Here is a 20,892-nt window from a genome sequence, read left to right as displayed (position 1 = left end):
GAGCCATGGCCGCTGAGCCTGCGCGTCTGGATCCTGTGCTCCGCAACGGGAGAGGCCACAACAGTGAGAGGCCCGCGTACCGCCAAAAAAAAAACAAAAACAAAAACATAAAGCCTGCTTAATAAATATCTGCTGAAAAGAATGAATGAAAGGGAAGGAGTAGAGGTGAGGCATTTTGAAAAACTGCCTTGGGAAGAGCAGTCACAGGAGTGGGGGGGGCCCGTGGAGACCTGGTTCCTTTCCTTAAGCTTTCCTCTAAGATCCTGGGGAGGGGTATTCAATTAAGAGATCACACACACAGGCTTCCAAGAAAAGGCCTTCGCCGGTCCGATTCCTGGCCTCCTCAGTCCACAAAAGGAGGAAATGATCAGTACCTTGAAGGACTGAAGGGAGGGCTAAGCTTAAATTTAGGGATGAGCAATGTCTGTCCTTCCCTAAATCCAGTATTCCCAAAGTACACAGCAAAAGGGGACTGACTTCAACCTCCGACCTCGTGAAGATTACTTTTTGGGTGGGGTGGGAACCGATGACCTCGGAGACTCTGAGCATGACCCAGGCGAGTTCCAAGCCTAAGGCTCAGGCCCGCCGAACCCCAAACCTCGCCCAGTCTCCCTCGTTCCCACACGTCCCCTTTCTAGATTCCCCCTCAGCTCCGCCTCCACTCCTTCCACCTTCTCTTTCCGCTCCCCGCCCCCATTTCCGTCCCCCTACGCCCGCCTCCTCCTTGCTCCCGGCCCTGACCCCCGCCCTCCCCCGGCCGCAGCATCCCAGCTCTCAGCTCTCCTTCCTCCTCCCTCGGTCGGCGCCCCTCTAGGGCGGCCGGGGCAACCCCGTGCGCCGCTGGCCCAATGAGGAGGCGGTGCAGGGGCGGGGCTCGGGCCAGAGCGGAAGTGGTGACCGGAGCGGAAGTGGAGCCGCCGCCGCCACCACCGCCGCCGCCGCCGATTCCGGAGCCGGGGTAGCTGCTGCCGCCGCCGCCACTGCAGCCGCCGCCGGAGGAGTGGGCTTGGGAAGGAAGCGGTCACCGCTCCTTCGCTCCGCTCGCAAGCGTCTTTGCTCCCCTGCAGTCCTCCCACGGTGAGTGCGGCGCGGTGTCCGCCTGGGGCCCCCGGGGGCCCGAGCCCAAAGCTCCCCCACCACCGGCGGCGGTGGCGACGAGGTCGACCCCGCGGGTGGGCCCTCGGGGCGGCGGCGCGCGGCCTCCTCGGCCCCGTGCGGCCGCTTGCGACGCGGGATCGGCCTCGCCGCGGCCCCTCCCTGTTTCCGGGGCCGGGCCCTTCGTTCTGGGAGAGGCCCGGGCCGCCCTCGCCGCCTGCGTCCCCGCCCGGCGGGCGGGGTGCGGCACCGTACCGGGCTGGAAGGGACATCGAGCCGACCCTCCCTCACTACCCAGCCTCGATCCCCGCGCGACCCCTCCCTGCGCCTTGAGCGGCCAGAACCGACCCTTTCAGCCCTGTCACCCCTGCTCCTCGCTTTCCGGTTTCCACAAATGAAAATGTAACCAAATGCGGGCGAGCTCTCGATCCCCAGTGCCCCTGCTGGACTCCCTCTGGATGGGTAAGGGGTTTAACCTTGGGAGAGAGCAGAGGGAAAACCCCCTCCCACTTTGCAGTAAAGCCATTTCATCATCGTTCGCTGGTTTGGGAGCCTGGCAGGACCCGAGATTCCCTGGGAGGCACAGGGTTGAGGTTTGAATCAAGAAAATGCATTTGTTGGAACTGATTATTGAGTCAGGCGCGATCCCCAGGAAAAAAAATGTCGGAAGCTGAGAATCGGAATATTTTCCCACGGTATTTACCGTCATTTAATGCCAGAGTCTTTTGTGTCCTCGCCCCAAATTCCCCCATACTGTGTGTTAGCACGTTTTTAGGACTGAAATTTTCCTGGTGGCTTCCCTGGTGGTGGCGAAGGGGTGGGAGTGATTAGGCCCCTTTTCTGCACAAGATGAGTACATCTTTGTCTACTGCAAATGGAGAACTCACGTGTAATGGGGTTTTCAAAGGTGGCAGTATTGGTAAGACAGTTCACCAACCTTTCTGTAAAAATTCCTGTCTCTTGTCCTTGTCGTCACTGCTTTTCCCTTTGGTAAGGCTACACAGCATCAGGTTCTGATTTTGCTTGCCCTGTGTGAGAGACAGAATCTGGCAAGATGTTGTTATGAACATATAAAATCTGGCGGCCACAGGAGCCAAAACAGAAAGATGAAGCACTTGGGAGAATATGAAAAATTTTCTGCATTTCTCACTCTGTCTCAATTGTTCGTATGAAACCACACACATACGCAGTTTATAGAACTAGACACATGGGTACTCAGCTCTTTGCCTTTTCATGTTAGAAATTTATGTGTTAATGATGCTCAGTCATTTCCTTCTTGACTGCTTCTAGGGCACCCCATTTCTTATTTAGGAATATATCAGTTGCCGGAACCCTCGTTTTTCTAGAATCTGTGTCCTTAGCACACATGGTGAGGGTAAAACCTGTCACTTTTATTGGACTCAAGTTAGAATTTTACAGGTGATCTTCACAGTGGAATGCTTATAAACCAGTAGCAACTGCTGAATTATTTCCCAAGCCTCTCCTTTCAATGAGATGAGAAACCATTCACCCATGTTACAGATGAAGTTCTTATGAGAAATGAGATGATCTGACCTAGACCACACACCTGGTTTCCAGGTTGAATCTCCTCTTTCATCAGTAGCAAATATTTACGGCCTATCAGCCCCTGGAGTACAGCTCCTACCCTATAATCTTCTGTACATTTCCCATCATGCCGTGCTTGTGTTACGTTGGAGCCATTTTAGAACCGGAGCTCTGTGGATCAGGGAAGCAGCCTCCACAAAACCAGGCTGAGCACATTCCCCTAATGCTAGTTCTGGAGGCAGAGTCTCCAGAGGTTTGGGCCACTGCAAAAAGTGCATTTTACCCATTTGGCTATGGATATAGAAGCAGAAAGTGCACTGGACTTGGAGTCAGATAAGTTTGATTCCGCTCTTGCCTGCAGCATTTTATAGTAATGTGGTCTTCAGTGTGCTGCTTAATCTCTGGTTCCTGGTTTCTCTGTCTCCAGAGTTGTCAAGAGACCTTTTTACAGACTAAATTGTTAAATATAAGCTTTCGGTTTTGTGTTTTCATCACAGAGTTCACTGTTAAGGGCTTTTTTCCCCCTTGGTTGCATTCTACTTTGTATACATGTTGCTTTCAAAAAACGATACATTTTTCTGGAACAGTTTTGTGTAGAGCATCTTCAGTCTTTCTGAGCCCATTTTCTCATCTGATCAGTGCAAATGGTAGTAGTCTTTGATGTATTATTGTGACAAACTCAATAATTAAAATAAGGGTGTGAGATATACCAGATGTTTAATAAATGTTGCTTGACTACGTTCCTGAATATACATATATATATACATAAGACATATGCATATATGCTATAGAGCATAGGCGCATACAAAGTCCTTCCATATGATTTATTCATCAACTGATGAGGTAGCATCAAGCTGTAATAATAACAGCTACCATTTGTATGTGCCAAGCTTTGTTCTAAGCACTTTACACATATTAACTGAGCCTTCATAACAGCCAATGATAGGTAAGTACTGCTAGCCCCATTTTACAGTTGAGGAAACTGAGGCACAGAGAAGTTAAATAATTTTCCTGGGGGCATACACACACCCAGCACTGGGTAAGTGCTGGAGCCAGGAATCAAACCCAGGCAGTCTGGCTCTAATGATAGATTTCTACTTGTGGTAGAACAACACATGTATATTCTTCATGTGAATACCATCTAGTAGTTAATTTTTCTTTACCTGTATCTTATTCAAGTAAATGTGTTTGGACAGGAATTTTAGCTATTTTTGGAAATAGATATAGTGTAGTTTCTGGGGGGGCGGTAGTATATTTATTCTGGCATACAGGGAGGATACTGCTGGTGTGCATTAGGAAGCAAGCTTGTGAAAAACCCAGTTTTTCTAGTATTTGCTTCATACTAGGGAGAAGATTCATCAGCTACTTTGTGGCACACTGATTTATCCAATCCTAGGTTCTAGTAGAATTTGGTCAGGACCAAGTATCTATATCTACGTAAGTAGAGAAAGAATTCTAAATTAAAATGTCCTATTATGCTATCCACTATTTCAGTGGCATTAAACTAAGCAGTTTTCCTTAAATGAGGGTACCATAGAGAATGAACTAAAATTTACTTGTAAAGGGAATTTAAGTTCCTAGGTTCCTACATTTTTCTAAGGACAGGTGACCGCAATTCACACTAGCTAGGAGGCAAGAAATTAGTTGTATAATAGCAATTTTTAAGCTTTAAAACCATCTTGGTCTCTACATGAATAGATCCTAGTCTTCTCTGTGTCATTATGGAGAAACTAACAGAGCTGGATTCTGAGGGGATTTTTCTAAAGGGACTACTTAATTTAGGGAGGAAAAATGGATGAAAGTACTTTCTGTTTTGTCATGTGTATGCTAAAAGCCAATCATCTTTCCGCTTTCTCTGCTAAAAGATCTTCTAACATAAGCATAATTATATGTTTCTGATACTTACAATGAGATGAAATTGATTGATGGCCTTCAGATCAAGGCATTTCCAGCAGACTGTAGGTTAGTAAGGTGACTTTAAAATAATCTGGCCAGCCCTCTATTGTGGAAGTTTTTTCCTGTACTGGTTAGTTTATTTCATTGTTTTCCCTAAGAGACCCAACAATAAAAGTTATTTCTGAATGGCCTTGACCAGAGCAGAGATTGGAGGAGACAATAAAGTTGATATGAGCCCCGGCCATTGTTATTGTTTGCCCACAAAGCTCACCTTAAAGCTTGTTTGACAGTCTGATGAGTTTTTGACATATGCTGTTATAAACTAATTTTATTTTGATTTTTAAAGCTAGATAAATTAAGTCTAATTCTCAAACCTGACTGTAATAACTTTGTATGGTTCTTCAAAAAAGTGTTCATTCTCTCTTTTCCTTAAGTAATCATTAAGAATCATATTGATCTTTAGGAGGCGGTGCTGCACAGAGGAAAGAGCATGTACCAAATATACCTGTGTAACAGGCTATTGGGACAATGACACCTGCCCCTTAGGATACTTATGATTAAAGGAGTTGATATAAACCCCTAACTTTTTGCACATTTAGGCAGACCGTAAATGATGGGTATTTTGTTGTTATTTACTAAACCAATAAGCTGGTGTGGCTTTTTGTATACCTAATTGGTTGGACTTTTAAATAGAGGAGTTGAAGGGCTTTTTGAAACTCAGTTTGAACCTAGAGATATAACAATGGGTACCGGAGAAACGATTGGTCAGAGAGCATAGTGTTGTCTCCTGACTGGAGCTGAGATGGCTTTTTTCAAAGAGTAGTCTAAGACAGTTTAAATATAGTCTGTATTTTATAGGTCAGAAGTGGTCTGCTTACCTCTGTCCACATAGGAAATAGCAGCCTTGTTCACTTTAAAAAACTGCATCAGTTGATCAGGTAGTTTCACATTCAGTGTGGCAGGCATTGTGCTACATGTTGGGTGCCCAAAGATAGAAGTTTGGGTTCCTACCTTAAGCTCACAATCCAATGTGGGAGCCAACAAAGACATTTACACTAAATTCTGATCAGTGCTACTTTAGAAATAGGCATATGTAAGTTAACATGTGCCTTCCTTTTAAAAGTCTCAGGGAAAGCCATCTGGATTGAAAAGAAATGAGGTGTGTAGTAAGTGTCCCTTCACTTGCTGACCGTTTGTAGACTTCTGTGTGGAATGTACTGTAGCTGCCATTTTAGTGCTTAAAGTGTGCAGAGACTGTGCTAAATGTTTTGCATCGTGATCTATTTTACTCCTTACAAGAACCCTCTTAGGTAGATTTGCCTATTTTTTTTTTTTCTTTTTTTTGCGGTATGCGGGCCTCTCACTGTTGTGGCCTCTCCCGTTGCGGAGCACAGGCTCCGGACGCGCAGGCTCAGTGGCCATGGCTCACGGGCCCAGCCGCTCCGCGGCATGTGGGATCTTCCCAGACCGGGGCACGAACCTGTGTCCCCTGCATCGGCAGGCGGACTCTCAACCACTGCGCCACCAGGGAAGCCCCGATTTGCCTATTTTAATGCATGAGAAAACTGAGATGCGCAAGAGATCAGGTAATCTATGGAGTTGGTGTGTAGTACTGGTAAATTGGGCTGGGTTCCATTATGTTGGTGGGCCCAAAGCCTTTGAACTTATTCACAAGGTTGACCAATTGGATTATCCTTATGAATCAGAATTAGCATATTTTAATTTTTTATTCTGTTCCATTGATCACTTCAAGCCAAGAGGTCAATTTATTGTCATGTCTGCTATTGATTCACATTGTATGAGCTTGGGCATATCACTTCACACCTCCATTGTTTCAGGTTTAATTCTGGCTAATTGGACATAATTAACAATGATATTCAACAATTGATATGAAAGAAGGAAGGGATTTTGAAGCAGAAGTGATGTTTCCCTCCACAATTCAGTGTTGGCAGGATATCAGAGCTATTGCCTTTGTATTTTAGACATGCTGTGTTTCATTTTCTAACAAAGAGCCTGCAAGCATGTGAATAGAATTAAATTTATTAAAGGACTCTGAATTTTGTGTGTAGAATGGCACACAGACCCGTTTTTAGAGCGGTGTTTTTCACTGAGTATTAAAATTCTTTGAGAGCCAGGAGTACTTCATTTTTTCGTGGTAACACCCACTAGACACCTGGCCCCACTGACTCTCTCAGTCCCTCCCACAGTAGTTTGGCATCTGCTTTTCCTTCAGCAGAGTAACTCCAGGACTGTAACTTTGACTTGACGGTGCTGTGTCTGGGGCGGTCTGTCCGTGAATGCTCTTCAGGATTTACTGTCAGTTCCTTACCCCGTGGAACTTTTTAGCCTAGATTTTTCTATTTTTAATATCTTTATTGGAGTACAATTGCTTTACAATGGTGTGTTAGTTCCTGCTTTATAACACAGTGAATCAGTTATACATATACATATGTTCCCATATCTCTTCCCTCTTGTGTCTCCCTCCCTCCCACCCTTAGCCTAGATTTTTAAGGTGCTCCTGTCAGTTTCCTCTCTCCAGATTCTTAACTCTTCTCAGTTCCTCATCTACTTTGGCCTGTGATTTCTTTTTCATCTAAAAAAACATACATGCACTTTATTCATACATCTGTATTTCCTGTCCCTTCCTGGAGCCCCCATTTTCTGTCCTACACAGAACCCCTCCAACCCATAAAACCAGTCAGGACCCAGCCCCTTTGAAACTAAACCTCCTCCTTTGAATTCTACCTGGTTGCTTCTTCAAGGGGAAGCTTTATAATCTTTAAGTATGTCTGCCCTCCCTTCTCATGTTCCTACCCTGAGAGTTTCAGCTCTCTGAGGGGAGGACCGTGCTATTCTGAACTCCAAACGAGAGTTCTTGGAAATACTGGTAGTTTTTTCATTTGCAGTTATTTCAACACACATTAAATTATATACATTGTATTTTTGTGATGTAGCTTAAGAGTGAGAATATATGCCTATTTATTAAGCCTTTACTTTGACCAGTACTGTCTAGGCATTTTATGTATATCATCTTATTTGATAGCTATTAATGTTTCCTTTTAACATTTGAGGAAACTGAGATTTGGAGACATTATTTTAAAAATTACCTAATTTCTCTTTAGAAGCCCAGATTTGTTGTATGGAGGGCTTTCCTAAAAACAGGTCCCAGTCATATGGGTTTCATGTCGGAGCTTCAGTAATCCTGACACCTGATAATGGAATCCTCGTTTTAAATTTCTAGCACATTATTAAACTCAATTAAAGCTCAGTATTTTAGAATTGAGCATGTTCTTTTCCTTGAAAACAAAACATAGCTGAAAGTTAATACTTCTCAAGGCCACATTTCCTAAGGTCCTTTGCAGTGCTTTTTTAAATATGGATTAGCAGTGGATAGTCATTTTTATTTTAATTTTTGTCCCTTCTTATCCTTGGATATCTCCTTCTGGCCACTGGGAAATGACCTCTCAGGATTCTGTCCTGGGCTAGAAAAATATCCCTCAAGCAAAGGGTTGAGATAGAGGGGCTAGGTTGGTTCATATATACTTTTGTTTTAGCATTCACTGTCTGACTTAGGGTTTCATTTACTTGAGGGAAATCCTGTTATTTCATGGGCAGCTTTAGACTTATTCCTCATAACATTCTTTAGGGGATATTTTACAAAAATGGAAGGCTGTTGTGCAGCTCCCGCCACTCCGTACCTCTGTAACAGATCTTTCTAAGACATTAAATCCCTTCTTTTGACGGCCATGTAATCTTGTGCCAGCTGTGTCTTTTCAGCCACTCCGCTGTTGGATATTTAGACTGTTTCCCATTCTCCACTAAGCAGTTGCCGGTTTAATCAGCAAATGCTCCCCAGTCCTCTGAAGTGCTGCCTGCAGTGACTGAGAGAGAGACGCCCGTGCTTGAGAGCATGTCAGCATCTTCCTGATCTGGGAAATCTCTTGGTCTACCGCAGGGTTAGACCTCTTGTGGCCTCTCATACATTTGTCCCCTCTGGTATTTTGACTCTGTACCGTTAGTGCCAGGCCTGATGAGGAGACTGTAGCCTTTTAAGGCTTTTTAGGAGCAAATGAAGGCCCTCTTGCCAGTGTTTTTCTTGGTGGGTCCTCAGTTCAAAAGTCTCAGGAGAAAAGTAGGCCCTGATTATAAACCATCACTACTTGGCACCTCTTAATGAAATCAGGAACTAATGAATGAAAGTGTTACAGTTGGGACTTCCCTGGTGGCGCCATGGTTAAGAATCAGCCTGCCAATGTAGGGGACACAGGTTCGAGCCCTGGTCCGAGAAGATCCCACATGCCGCGGAGCAGCTAAGCCCGTGCGACACAACTTCTGAGCCTGCGTGCCTAGAGCCTGCGAGCCACAACTGCTGAAGCCCGCGCGCCTAGAGCCCGTGCTCCGTAACGAGAAGCCATCGCAATGAGAAGCCCGCGCACCGCAATGAAGAGTAGCCCCTGCTCGCTGCAACTAGAGAAAGCCTGCGCAGCAAGGAAGACCCAGTGCAGCCAAAAATAAATAAATAAATTTATAAAAGAAAGTGTTACAGTTAACAAGTGTGTCCATTCTTCAGGACGTTGAGGGGTGGAGTCTTATCAGGAATATTACATCGTAACATATTCGCTTCCTGTACAAGATTAGACTTGTTTTTCCTTCTCATGGGTTGTCTTCTTTTTTTCTTAATTCCAAGCTCACATTTATGGGCTAAAACAGTGATGTGTAGGTGCTATGAGAGGAATAACAGTACTTCCAATTTGTTGTGCACTATGCACTTTTTAAAAAAGATTTCCACATTTATCATCCTTTGATTCCCTGCACCTCATCTTCAGAGCACCTCTCCTGAGGTAGCTGCTGTTGCCTCGACTTCAGAGGTTGGAAGACTGAGATCGACCGAGCTCACACGGCTGTGTAGTGGCAGCCTCTGCGCTTACACACAGGCCTCTTGCCACACCACATACAGGTAGCCTCCCAGTAATGACCTGCTGAAAAAATTCACAGATACTTACTTGAGTATTAGTTTTATACTTGGCAAAGTTTTAGGCATTAGATGAGAAATGAATGTGAAGCTTTCCTTTGGGGACATAACATGTAACACTGTTTGTAAGTGGTATACCACTCATTACTTGGACCATAGAACATATAGAACAGAGGCCTAGAGAAGCCTGGACTGTGTAAGAGGCTACGAGTGTGTTTGGATTCGTGGGCAGGGTAGATCAGTGGGGGCTGGGATATTCAAGGAAGGCTTTCTAGCCCTAGACGGATGGATAGAGTTTACATAGGCAGGGAGTAAACGGGGGGCTTTCTAGATGAAGGGAACTACTGAAGTAATTTCAGACAGGTTTAAGCATGATGATTAAGGGTATTCGGTGATGTCCAGCCTGCAAGAAAGGTACATGTTGGAGAACAGTGGATGTGAAAGCCTAATACATACAGAGGAGCCGAATTATGAAGGACTTGGCAAGCCAGGTAAGAGTTTAGATTGGGTGGAGTAGCCAAAAGAGAGTCATCCGAAGTTGCTGAGTAAGAGTCTGGGTATGACTAAGGGTAATTTTGAAATCAGATGCAGAGATACATGGAGTGAGGTACGGATGTAATGAGGACGTAATGTGCTTGTGAAGAATAGGTGCTTTGGATTATTTGAGAAGAGACAGAACTCTACCAAATTTGTAGCTTTAGGATCTGCTCGCTCATTCAGCGAGAATTTGTTCATGCCAGTTCTGTGCGAGGTGCTGCGGAGGGTGTGCCCTAAAGGAGTTGATGGTGTGGGAAGGGGCGTATGCGATACAGACAGATAATTGTAGTGCTGAAGAAATGTGCTGAGACATTAAGAGAAGTATAGATGCAGTGCTCTGTGAGAATATTTTCAGCTCAGAGCAGTGCTGTCCAATAGACACAGGATGTGAGTCCCACGTAATTTAAAATTATCTGGTAACTGCATTTTAAAAATGGGGGGAAAGGATGAAATCAATTTTCGTAATTAAAAAAATTTAACTCCAGGGATTTTCCTGGCGGTCCAGTCGTTGGGATGCGGCACTTTCACCGCGTGGCCCAGGTTTGATCCCTGGTTGGAGAGCTAGAATCCCGCAAGCTGCGCAGTGTGGGCCCCCCCCGCCCCGACAAAAAAATTAACTCCATATATCCGAGACGTTTCTGTTTTAACATGTGGCCGGTGGCTGTCTGATTAGACAGCTTAGGTTAAGCGGCCTAAGAAAGGTTTCATAGAGGGGATGCTATCTGAGCCGTGCTCTGAAGAATTTTATATGCAGAATAAACGGGAAAGGACATTCCAGGCAGAGGGATGGCTTGGTGAGCACAGACACAGAGACGGAGAAGCACGTGTAAGAAAACCATTTTGAGAGAAGCCTGGGGAGATAGCTTGGAAAACCTTCACTGACGGGGGAGGAAATCTGACTCTCCTGTCAGTAGTAGGGACTGTAAAGGATTTTGAGCAGGACGTGACTTGATCAGGACTTTAAAATGGGTCTGAGAGCAGATGTGAAGGTTAAAGGTAACGAGAGGCTGAAAGCAGTGGGACTAGGGAAAGATGATGGATGGGAGGTTTATTAGGGATGTAGAAATAGGAACAATTTCATTTCTCCCTTGTCTGCTGCCTTCCTCCAAACGCTGGGTGTTGTGTAACCCATTTCCTGTTGAAATTGGTCTAGCTGCTTCAAAATCCATGTTATATAAGTCAAAAGTTATGTAAGCAGTAGGCATCAGGACATTTAGCTATGGATTCTGTTTGTTGTGAGTCGTTGGGGGTGTGTGTGTGTGTAAAGTTTTCTAAATAGATGACTGCATTCTTTAAGGCATGCGTTCAGTTTTACCATATCATCACGGTTCTCAGTCTCCAAGAGCTTTTGCAGTGATCCCAAAGAAGCCCGAAATAGTTGGCCCCAAACGAGAAAGGCCACATTTTATTTTGAGAAATAGGGCGTGTACATTTGGGAGTTCCCAAGGAGTCGTCAGGATTCTTGGGAGAGAGATGATTTAACTTTTAATGTTTGGGAAGAGAAGTCGGGGGGTTGAGGGGACCTTAGTTGAGGGGCCTGGTAGAGCCAAAGAGTTTCATGGCATCCCTTAGGCAGTGCTAATTGCATTTCTCTATTACTCTTTTGTAATACTGCAGGGATAGCTTAGCGTTGAATTGGCTTTGACCAGGACTTTTATTAATTGGAATCTTTCCTGGGTAGAGTTGCACAGGTGCTGTTTCTGTACTTTGGAGTGGGCCACTAGGTGACTTCTAACTCTGAATTAGTCTGCAAACTGGAAAACTTCTGAAGTTCGTTGAAAGTTGGCTTCCCTCTGCCTCTCACTTTTAGGGATCATAAAGTAGGGTTGTTTAAAGATGGAGATAGTATCCTGATCAGAAAGATGTTACGATTGAGAAAGTTAGACGAATGGAGGAAGTATATAATTTTAAGAGGATGAATAGTGTATTTGCGATGGACTTTGTATTAGAGTAGGACCAGGTTGTGTTGTGTGTGGTAACTAGCAGCCCCCACATCTCAGTGGCTTCACGTTGCACGTCCAGTGCGGGCCTGCAGGGGTCTCTGTACTGCATGGTCACTCACGGACTCAGGCTACAGAAACTGCTGTTTTGTGACAGCACCATCTAGATCGCATGGCTGCTGTGAGAGAAGAGGGCCTCACGTGGTTTTTTGCAGTTTCAACACCTGGAAGTAGCGTCATTTATGCTTATGTTTCATTGGACAGAACTAACTGTATGACCCCTCCGAAGTGCAGAAGGGTTGCTGGGAAATGTAGGAGAGTGGATGGATTATTATCTCTGTTGTAGTCTCATTCTGGTGATGTGGGTGAAGTCAGACGGATCAAGGTGAGATCTGCTTCAGAGTGTAAGGTTAGAATCAGCGAGCCTTACATAGGACACAGCTCTGAATATGATTTAGATAATAAGTTGTGGGAAGAAAACTCGCAGTTCTGAACTAGAGAACCAACTCTTTCTGAATTGTCTAGATTTAGGGTGTATCTTAAAATCGTTATTATTATTGCACTCTATTATGGTGATTATTATAGTGGGGAATTGACTAAGATGAGGTGAGTTATTTAAGAGGTATTCACTGATTGGTGTATAGAGGGTTTGATAAAATGATAAAGTGCAATCACTAAGACTTTTGTCTATTTCAGGAAAACTTGTGCAAACTCAATTATGGTTTGCATTTCTGTTGCTGTGCATCTTGGTGAATACACCCATATCTCCTGCAACCTGTACCACGTACAGAGTTAGTGCTTGATATTTGTATATAACGTCTAGACTTTTCACAGTGCCTTCACATAGATGAGGTCATTTGCGCCTCACAGTGGCCCTTGGAGAGTTGGGAATATTCTTATTCTCCAGTTAGGAAACGGAAGCTCTCGGAGGCTGAGTGATTTGACCAAGGTCATGCCACTTGTAAGTAGCAGAGCTGGTGCTGGGTAGAGCCAAATCTGCCTGCCTCAAGTCTATGCTCTCGTGGACAGTGTGTCCTTGTAACAAATTTAGTGCACTGCAGAAGATGTGATAAAAATGGCTCCTGTTTTTTAGGTACCTGCTGCTTCATGGGCACTGCCAAATATAACACTGAAAGTCATACCTTTTGCTTTAACATTGATTGAAACAGTCGTCCCACTTCAGGTGTTTTTCCACATACTTTGGGGAAAAACAGCAAAACCAGATAATTCTTGAAAGAAGAAAAGGACATATATTCAACATAAGATTCTAAAGAATTAAGCTGTCTCTGTGCTTTGAGGAGGCAGATTAGGAAAGTGGAAGAAAACAACTCGAGAGACAGACTTGAGTTTGAGTTCTGGCTCTCTACCACCTCCTAGCCCTGGGCACACCACTTGCCTCCTCTGAACCTCCATGTCTTCACCTCATAGGAGGGGGCAGGATTGTTGTGAACATATCTGCCCTGTAGGACTGTTGGGAAAATTGATCAAAATAGTAAAAAAGACGATAGCAAAGTACCTAACCCTGCAGGCGTTCATGCTCGATATTACTGAGGGCATTTGGAAGTAGATGCTTCCCATTTAGGTATGTTTCCTTCCAGATGGGTTGGAAGAAGATTCATGCGTGCATTTCCTGGACCCCGAAGCCTGACATTCGCTTTCTCTCTCTTTCTCTTGCTCTTGTTCTAGGGAATGACCATGGATAAAAGTGAGCTGGTACAGAAAGCCAAACTCGCCGAGCAGGCGGAGCGCTACGATGACATGGCTGCGGCCATGAAGGCAGTCACAGAGCAGGGGCACGAGCTCTCCAACGAGGAGAGAAACCTGCTGTCTGTTGCCTACAAGAATGTGGTCGGTGCCCGTCGTTCTTCCTGGCGTGTCATCTCCAGCATCGAACAGAAAACAGAGAGGAATGAGAAGAAGCAGCAGATGGGCAAAGAGTATCGTGAGAAGATCGAGGCAGAGCTGCAGGACATCTGCAACGATGTTCTGGTAAGAGGCCGGTGTTCCTGTTCTAAACAACGATTTCTAATAGTATTCATTTCATGTACGAATGCGAACTCTCAAACAGCTCATGAGAGAAAGGTGTCTGAATACACTGGGAAGCTGCAAACCATTTGCAGCTAAGTTTTAAGCATACGATGTGATTTTTTTCTTACCTCTTACCTGATCAGAGGTTGCTCGTCTCTTATGGAGTATTTTCCTCTCCCTTCCAAAGACCTCTGAAAAACAGGTACATTTGGTCAGCATCCCTCCATCTTTTCTTTAGAAGTTGAGGCCAGAGAGGCAGGATTTTTGATAGATGCAGCCACAGAGAGGCCATTCTCTGTATTAGTCTGATGGCAGTGCCATCTCCAGTAGGGGAGAGAGGAGCAGAAAGCCGACCTGCCTTTTAGCCCCTCCCCAGTCCCTGCACAGCGTGGAGTCCAGTTTTTGTCTGAAAGGTAGCCGTGTCCATCAGTTCGGGCCTGCATTCCGAAGGCAGATCAGAAGTGGTTTGGGGTTTCTCCTCTCTGGTGTTTTATATAAGCCTTAGTCAGACGACTGATTCCTAACTGCTTTCCCTTGAGCCACAATCTGGGGTTGGATGGGAGGGGTGCATATCCTAGAGCAAATCATGATCATATTGTCTTTCCCTCACATCCTGAGCCCACTGGGAACTTTCTTTTTCTTCCAGGTGAAATCAGGTAAAAATGAACAGTGAGGGCTGCTTTGAAGGGAAAAGGAATTCACACTTGTGGATCTACCTCCTCCCCTGCTGGCTGCCTCTCCGAGTTACTGCCCTTGACACCTTTCTTTTGAAAACCAGTACAAAGCTTGTCAGCCTCCAGGCAGTACTCATCCCTAACCCATAAGGAGTTACACCCTGTCTGTCTGCAAGGAATATTAAAACGACTACTGCCCCCTGCATCTTCTCACTTTGATTGATTAAATCCCCTTACAACTAAGCTTTTGCATTGAGCTGCTCTTTTTGTTAGAGTCGTGGTGTAAGAGTGTCATGGCTAAATTTGTTGCCTGTTGGTAATTTGGGGGTTTGTTAACGGTGCACTAATTCCTGAATGTTAGGTACATCTGGTATTCAGATGAAGTATGGCATGCATTCCAAAGGCAAGAAAGTTCCCTAATTCCTGAACTGTAGACCAGCTTTTATGAGCATCTGAAAGAATGTGAAGAAAAGCATGGTACTTACTGCCTCTTAACCAGTTTTTCAGGATGCCACATTCTAAAACAACTCTTCGAAAATATTGCTCTGTATACGAAGCTTGGACTCCTTCAGAACTGCTTTTGTTGTAAGCATAAATGTTTAAAGGAATTTATTATTAATAATAGTATTAGCTACTTTTGGAGTGCTTACTGCGTGCCAGGCAGCGTGTTAAGCACTTTGTGAACACTGGCTCATTTATCCTCATAAGTACGCTGGGAGGTGGCTAATGCTTCCCTGTGTGTAGCTGAAGAAACTGAGGCTCAGGGCGATTAGGTCATTTGTCCAGGGTCATACAGATAGTAAGCAGCAGAGGAGGGATTTCTACCCAGGTCCGATCAATTCGAAACTTAGTTCTTGGCAGGTTTGCCCTATTATCACGTTTTTTTCTCCCAAAATGGAAAGTTTTTTTATTTCTCTAATTACAGAATTAATACAAGTTCATGTTTTTTTAAAAAAAAGCACAGGGCAGAAGAGTATAAATAAGAAAATAAAAAATCACTTCTAATTCTACCACCTAGAGAACCATTATTAACATCTTGATAAATATTCTTCCAGACTTTTCCCTTAGGTATTTCCGTGCATGTACACATACCTATTTTAATATTAAAATAGGAGTCACATGGTTTTTATTATCTGCTTCCTCCCCGACCCCCCACCCCCGACTTCTTTTGGAGAACCTTTCCAAATGCCTGTGTAGCATTCCATTGTGTGGCTATACTTTAATCAACCCCTTATGGACGGTCAAAGTGATTTTTAATAGACAAATACTGGCATCTGTTATGACCTGGGCTAAAAACTATTTAAAACCTTTGGATGAAAATTATGATTTTTTTCAATCTTCCAAAAAATTTATTTAGAAGTGGTAGTGTGTATCTTGAATCTCAAACATAGTTTTAACATCTTGTAAGTAATATTTCCAGATTCTTAACAGAATGTGAATCACTTTTTAGGAGCTGTTGGACAAATACCTTATTCCCAATGCTACACAACCAGAAAGTAAGGTGTTCTACTTGAAAATGAAAGGCGATTATTTTAGATATCTTTCTGAGGTGGCATCTGGAGACAATAAACAAAGTAAGTAACTTTTTTTTTTTTTTAAGAAATTTGACCAATAATGGAGCCAGTCTTCATAATAATTTGAAGTTTTTGCTTTGTTTGTAGTCAGAATTTAAAGGACCACAGCATTGTGCTGACCAGTGTTAAACAGGGTCATGGGAGTTGACAAATGTATCTAAGGGGCACGTATGGGGGGCATTAAAAGTGTGGTGCAGTAGTGCATTTAAAGAGGTCTTTATTTTAAGGATTATTTGGTAGCTCTCTTTTAGAGATGAAACTTCAAAATGTTTGGTAGAACGAAACCATCATAGTAAATAGAGATGCATTTCTCTTGTCATATACATGCATTAGTGTAATGGTGACAATTATAACTATGCCTTATTAAGTGCCTCCTGTGTGTCTCATTTATCCCTCACACAACGCTAGGAGTGTAGGTGGGAGTCTGTCCTTTTTTTCTGATAAGGAAACCAAGGCTCACAGAGGTTTTCACTTAGTCCAGACCACACACTTAATGAATAAGAGTTGGGGATTCCAGCTTTGAGTCTGACTCTGAAGTCCATGATTTTTCCATCAGAGCTCATTGTTTTCCGTGTTCTATCTTGTTCAGGGTTATTTCTGTATTTCCTAACTGCTTTTGTAGACTTTGTCATCATGGTCTTTGTTTTTCCTCAAAGCATTTAATATGGTACTTGGATTAGAGTACACATTTAACAAAGGATTGTTAATCGAATGGTAGAGACACTGACCCTCGTTTGATAGCGCATGTGCTCCAGCCCAGTTTGGTAAAATAATTTGATAGTGGATCCAGCATATGATGCAATCTGTGAAAGACCCAACATTTCATATTTTTTATCTTTCTTATAGCCACTGTGTCAAACTCCCAGCAGGCTTACCAGGAAGCATTTGAAATTAGTAAGAAAGAAATGCAGCCTACACACCCAATTCGACTGGGCCTGGCGCTTAACTTCTCCGTCTTTTACTATGAGATTCTAAACTCTCCTGAAAAGGCTTGCAGCCTGGCAAAAACGGTGAGAAAGACCCTCTGTGGTTTCTCTTTTTTTTTTTGGCAGAATTTTTTTTTTAATTTAAATTTATTTATTTTTTATTGGGGTATAGTTGTTTTACATGGTTGTGCCCTCTGTGGTTTCTGATCATCGTAAAACTGCTTGTGCTTTTTGGTACCTTTTTTTAATTACCTGAACATAACTCATTTTCTTGGACTTTTGTGAAGATTTTTCTGGGGGTGGAGTATATATCTTTTATGGAATAAATACACACCTATTGCTGCTTGACTTTTCAGTGCCTTCTGCTGATTTTTGTTTGTGTTGTTTGATTACTCTTTTGGGGCTGGGGGTGGTTGTGGACAATCCAGGGAGAAGGTAGTTTGTTGTTTTTGTCACGCTTTGGACTGTAGGCCTCCACTGCATTGTACATTGTCATCCTTGTACCAAGATTGGAGGTTATGGCTTGTAAAGGAAGGAAATCATATCTTGTTTTCTTTGTTAACTGAATTACCTCCTGTCTTCTTTTGGTAACCCAGCTGCCTTTTCTACATATTTTTGTAGTCTTTCAATATGCACACTCTTTTAAAATTTTTTAGTTGGTAAAAATGTGTGAAATGAATGCTCAAAGTTCCATCGCTTAATTGAATCAGATTTAGTGGTGTGAACTTCTGTTCTCCATTTATCCCTTGTATCCAGACCTTTTGAGTTTCAGCTTAAAGAAAAAGGGCGGATTACTAGAAACGTCTTTGGTAATTGCAAAATCATGTGAGTTTGCTTAGAATGAGTGTGCTGGGTTAACAGTAATACCTGTTGACTTAATAGGTAAAGGTCATATCTAGGAATTTTTGTCATTTTTGGTGGACGCTTGGTAAACCAGCATCATGTGTTTGCTGACATAACTAGCAAACAAGGTAACAATGACCTAGGTTCCCCCAAAGTACTGTACAGAAAGAGAAATGATAGTCACTTGTTAGCAGAAAAACATTGGGCTAAACTAGTTCCAAGGAACCTGTGACTTCTTTGCTGAAGGCTCTTTGTTTTAGGCATTTGATGAAGCGATTGCTGAATTGGACACACTGAATGAAGAGTCTTACAAAGACAGCACCCTGATCATGCAGTTGCTTAGGGACAATCTCACTGTAAGTACTGCTGATTCCATGAGTGCTTCTGGAGGGCTTATAGCTTATTCCCATTCCTCTACCTCGTAATTCACTCTTGCCTAAGACTCAAGAGGGGATTTGTACCCTGTAAGTGTAGTTAAGTTTTTTAATTGGTTATAAGTGCCTACTGAAGTTTTGACCTTTGCCATCACTGTCTGCAGTAATATAGGAAGAATTTTAAACAGTTGAATGAGATGAGATGATACACACTGGGCCACCTCCCTGAGGAAGCTTTTAGTAGCCCTACTTTGTTTATAGCTCTGTTTTTCTTTTGCAGCTGTGGACGTCGGAAAACCAGGGAGATGAAGGAGATGCTGGGGAGGGAGAGAACTAATGTCTGTTGTGCTTTGTGATCTCTTCAGTGTCACTCTGTACCCTCCACGTATATCCCTTTGTGCGATAAAAAAAAAAAAAAAGAATCGTACGTCGACTTTCAGTTTTTCACAGCCTCAGCCTAGCAAAAATGGTCCATGGGATAAGCAGCTGGTATTTGTATCTAAAACTCAGATTGGTCACATAAATGCCACGGCATTCTGAAGTTTTGATTTTGATGAACATTGACAGGATTACTGTGTGTTTAATTTTTAAAAAAAACTGAACACTGTGATTATGGGGTTTTGTAATTTAGCAGAACTCTTACTGGTAGAAAACAAAATAGACCTGAATTATGTGTAACTTTTTGGAAAGTTTAATTCAATTCAAAACAGTCAGTGAAACACAGTTCCATTGTAAAGTTGTACAGAAAGTTATAGAGATTATATTGTGACACTGGGACTTGGAGTGAGACACCTCTAGTTTGGCATTCGAGTTTCATGGTAATTCACAGTGATTCTGCCTGTTCTGTTCAGGGCTTGTAGACACTTGACCCGTTGGGGCTGTTGCCACTCAAAGGTTCATGACTGCGGATGGCCACAGTGTCTTCCTCTGAGGACAGTCGAAGCCAGAAATTAACATTCTTGGTGGCAGATACCTGGCTTAGGACACCATGCAGAGGTCCAGTGCTCACAGGCCACACGTGATTCCAGCCCCTTTCCTACAGCAGCATGTTACTGATTGGCAACTTGTGCTTCCATAGTGGAATCTGTTTTCCCTGTAACCACGAGCTCAAGAAGGAAAAAAAAAAAAAGCCGTGTATCTTATGAATGGCCTTATCTGTTTCCTGGGTAACATCTTTAAGAATAATGTTCTGCAGAGATTGCCTTTCACTTGAGGAGTAAGTAGTCAGTCTTTAGGTTCTTCCTGGCTCGGGGCTTTAAAATTTTGAAATCTAAACATTCTTTCCCACTGTCCTTTTTGACTATTGACTTTGGTTTTCTCTTCTCTCTCTCAATTTCTGTCCTTCAGCTTCCTTACATTGTTTTCTTTGTGCATTCTCTTTCTCTTTGCCTTTTGCTCACTGTTTAGTACTAGATGAGCAGGGACAGGGGACCTGGAGGGGGTGAGGGATGTTGATGAGCACTTCGGTGAGCCAGCCTTGCTTCAGAGAGTTGAAAAGAGCTTCCCGCATCTCAGCTCTGTCTTCTTCCAGTTCTCAGAACGGTGGTTGCTCTTCAGTCACACCAAGATCTGACTCAAAAAAGTATTTTTAACTATCCATGGTTTCTCCTTACATTGTAGCCAGCCCTGATGATGCTTGTTAGCACCTGTCACCAGCTCTCCCAAGTGTACCCATCCTGTCAAGTTCACAGACACGTTTCAACAAGACCCTGTAATGCAGGGAAGTTGCATGAACATTGCGATGGGGAGAGTTGGGAATAGCCAGGCCTACCAGTCTCACAGTATCCCCCCCCTCCCCTGAACATTCCCCATAGCCGTAGTGTCCATCTGTTTGTCCATCTGCTGAAATGAGAAACATTCATGCACTGATTTCAAACAAACCAAAAGGAAAAAAAAGAAAAAAAAATCCCTCTCCTTTCTAGCTGAACAAAAATGTGCAGTTAATACTTGGCGCTTGAAAACGCAGTAGTGAATGTGGAACGAGCCTGTCTGTATATCTGGTAGCTCTCTCTTGCTTTGTTTTTCCTCACCAGTATTCTGCCTCACGTTTGCTTCTGTGATGGTTATATTGCCTAGCAAGCACACCTGTGGTTGTGAAAATAGTATAGCAAAAAAGAAAAAACCCCGGTTATTGATGTACTCGATTTGTGTATGTCTTTTAAACAGTTCTAGTTTCCACCTTACACGGAATAATCAGGAAAAGTGTAAAAACTCAAAAGTGAAATAAAAAATTTTATCAGTTAGTTGGCCTGTGCATTGATGTGTGGCGCCACCTGTATCACCACCAGAACTAGCTAACTGTTCGGATCACACTTACTTAGGGCTCTGCTCCTTAAAAGGAGGGGGAGCAGCTTCATTTCATCCTTTAGAACCAGAAGTCGAGGGCCTGGGAAGAAACTGCCATGAATTAACACAGAGCCTGTCCACCTTCCACCACAAACCATCCAGGTGTTAGGTCCTCTCTGTGGCTTCTAAGACTTGATATGGA

At 43.5% G+C, this 20,892-nt stretch overlaps 2 protein-coding genes across 3 annotated transcripts; one reads left to right on the top strand and one right to left on the bottom strand.

Moving 5' to 3' along the window:
- Positions 1-810: 810 nt before the first annotated feature.
- On the bottom strand, positions 811-5,502 carry LOC138414285 (uncharacterized). Its single transcript, XM_069541455.1, has 2 exons — positions 5,415-5,502; positions 811-1,547 (listed from the first exon to the last, which is right to left on the bottom strand). Exons 1-2 carry the CDS (start codon positions 5,500-5,502, stop codon positions 811-813), a joined length of 825 nt encoding a protein of 274 aa, XP_069397556.1.
- Positions 894-20,647, top strand: YWHAB (tyrosine 3-monooxygenase/tryptophan 5-monooxygenase activation protein beta). 2 transcript variants are annotated; one of them, XM_060030731.1, is made up of 6 exons: positions 894-1,077; positions 13,672-13,974; positions 16,138-16,261; positions 17,108-17,271; positions 18,291-18,386; positions 18,685-20,647. In XM_060030731.1, exons 2-6 carry the CDS (start codon positions 13,675-13,677, stop codon positions 18,739-18,741), a joined length of 741 nt encoding a protein of 246 aa, XP_059886714.1. In that variant the 5' UTR covers positions 894-1,077; positions 13,672-13,674; the 3' UTR covers positions 18,742-20,647. The 2 variants fall into 2 exon arrangements, with proteins under 2 accessions (XP_059886714.1, XP_059886715.1); XM_060030732.1 differs by lacking the exon at positions 894-1,077 and adding an exon at positions 1,348-1,557.
- The last annotated feature ends 245 nt before the right edge of the window (positions 20,648-20,892 follow it).

This window comes from Delphinus delphis, chromosome 15 (assembly GCF_949987515.2).
Source record: "Delphinus delphis chromosome 15, mDelDel1.2, whole genome shotgun sequence".
NCBI lineage: Eukaryota > Metazoa > Chordata > Mammalia > Artiodactyla > Delphinidae > Delphinus > Delphinus delphis.
The sequence above is the reverse complement of the archived record's forward strand: the minus strand, read 5'-3'. Positions and strand labels throughout refer to the sequence as shown.

What these genes read in the sequence shown, in the direction of transcription:
- LOC138414285 (XM_069541455.1), bottom strand. Translation starts at nt 5,502, where the DNA reads ATGCCTGCCACACTGAATGTGAAACTACCTGATCAACTGATGCAGTTT. An exon ending in TATTTCCTATGTGGACAGAG is followed by an intron (nt 1,548 to 5,414) that starts GTAAGCAGACCA and finishes ACCCATCCAGAG; the next exon opens with GGAGTCCAGCAGGGGCACTG.
- YWHAB (XM_060030731.1), top strand. Translation starts at nt 13,675, where the DNA reads ATGACCATGGATAAAAGTGAGCTGGTACAGAAAGCCAAACTCGCCGAG. An exon ending in CTTGCAGCCTGGCAAAAACG is followed by an intron (nt 17,272 to 18,290) that starts GTGAGAAAGACC and finishes TCTTTGTTTTAG; the next exon opens with GCATTTGATGAAGCGATTGC. An exon ending in TGCTTAGGGACAATCTCACT is followed by an intron (nt 18,387 to 18,684) that starts GTAAGTACTGCT and finishes TTTCTTTTGCAG; the next exon opens with CTGTGGACGTCGGAAAACCA.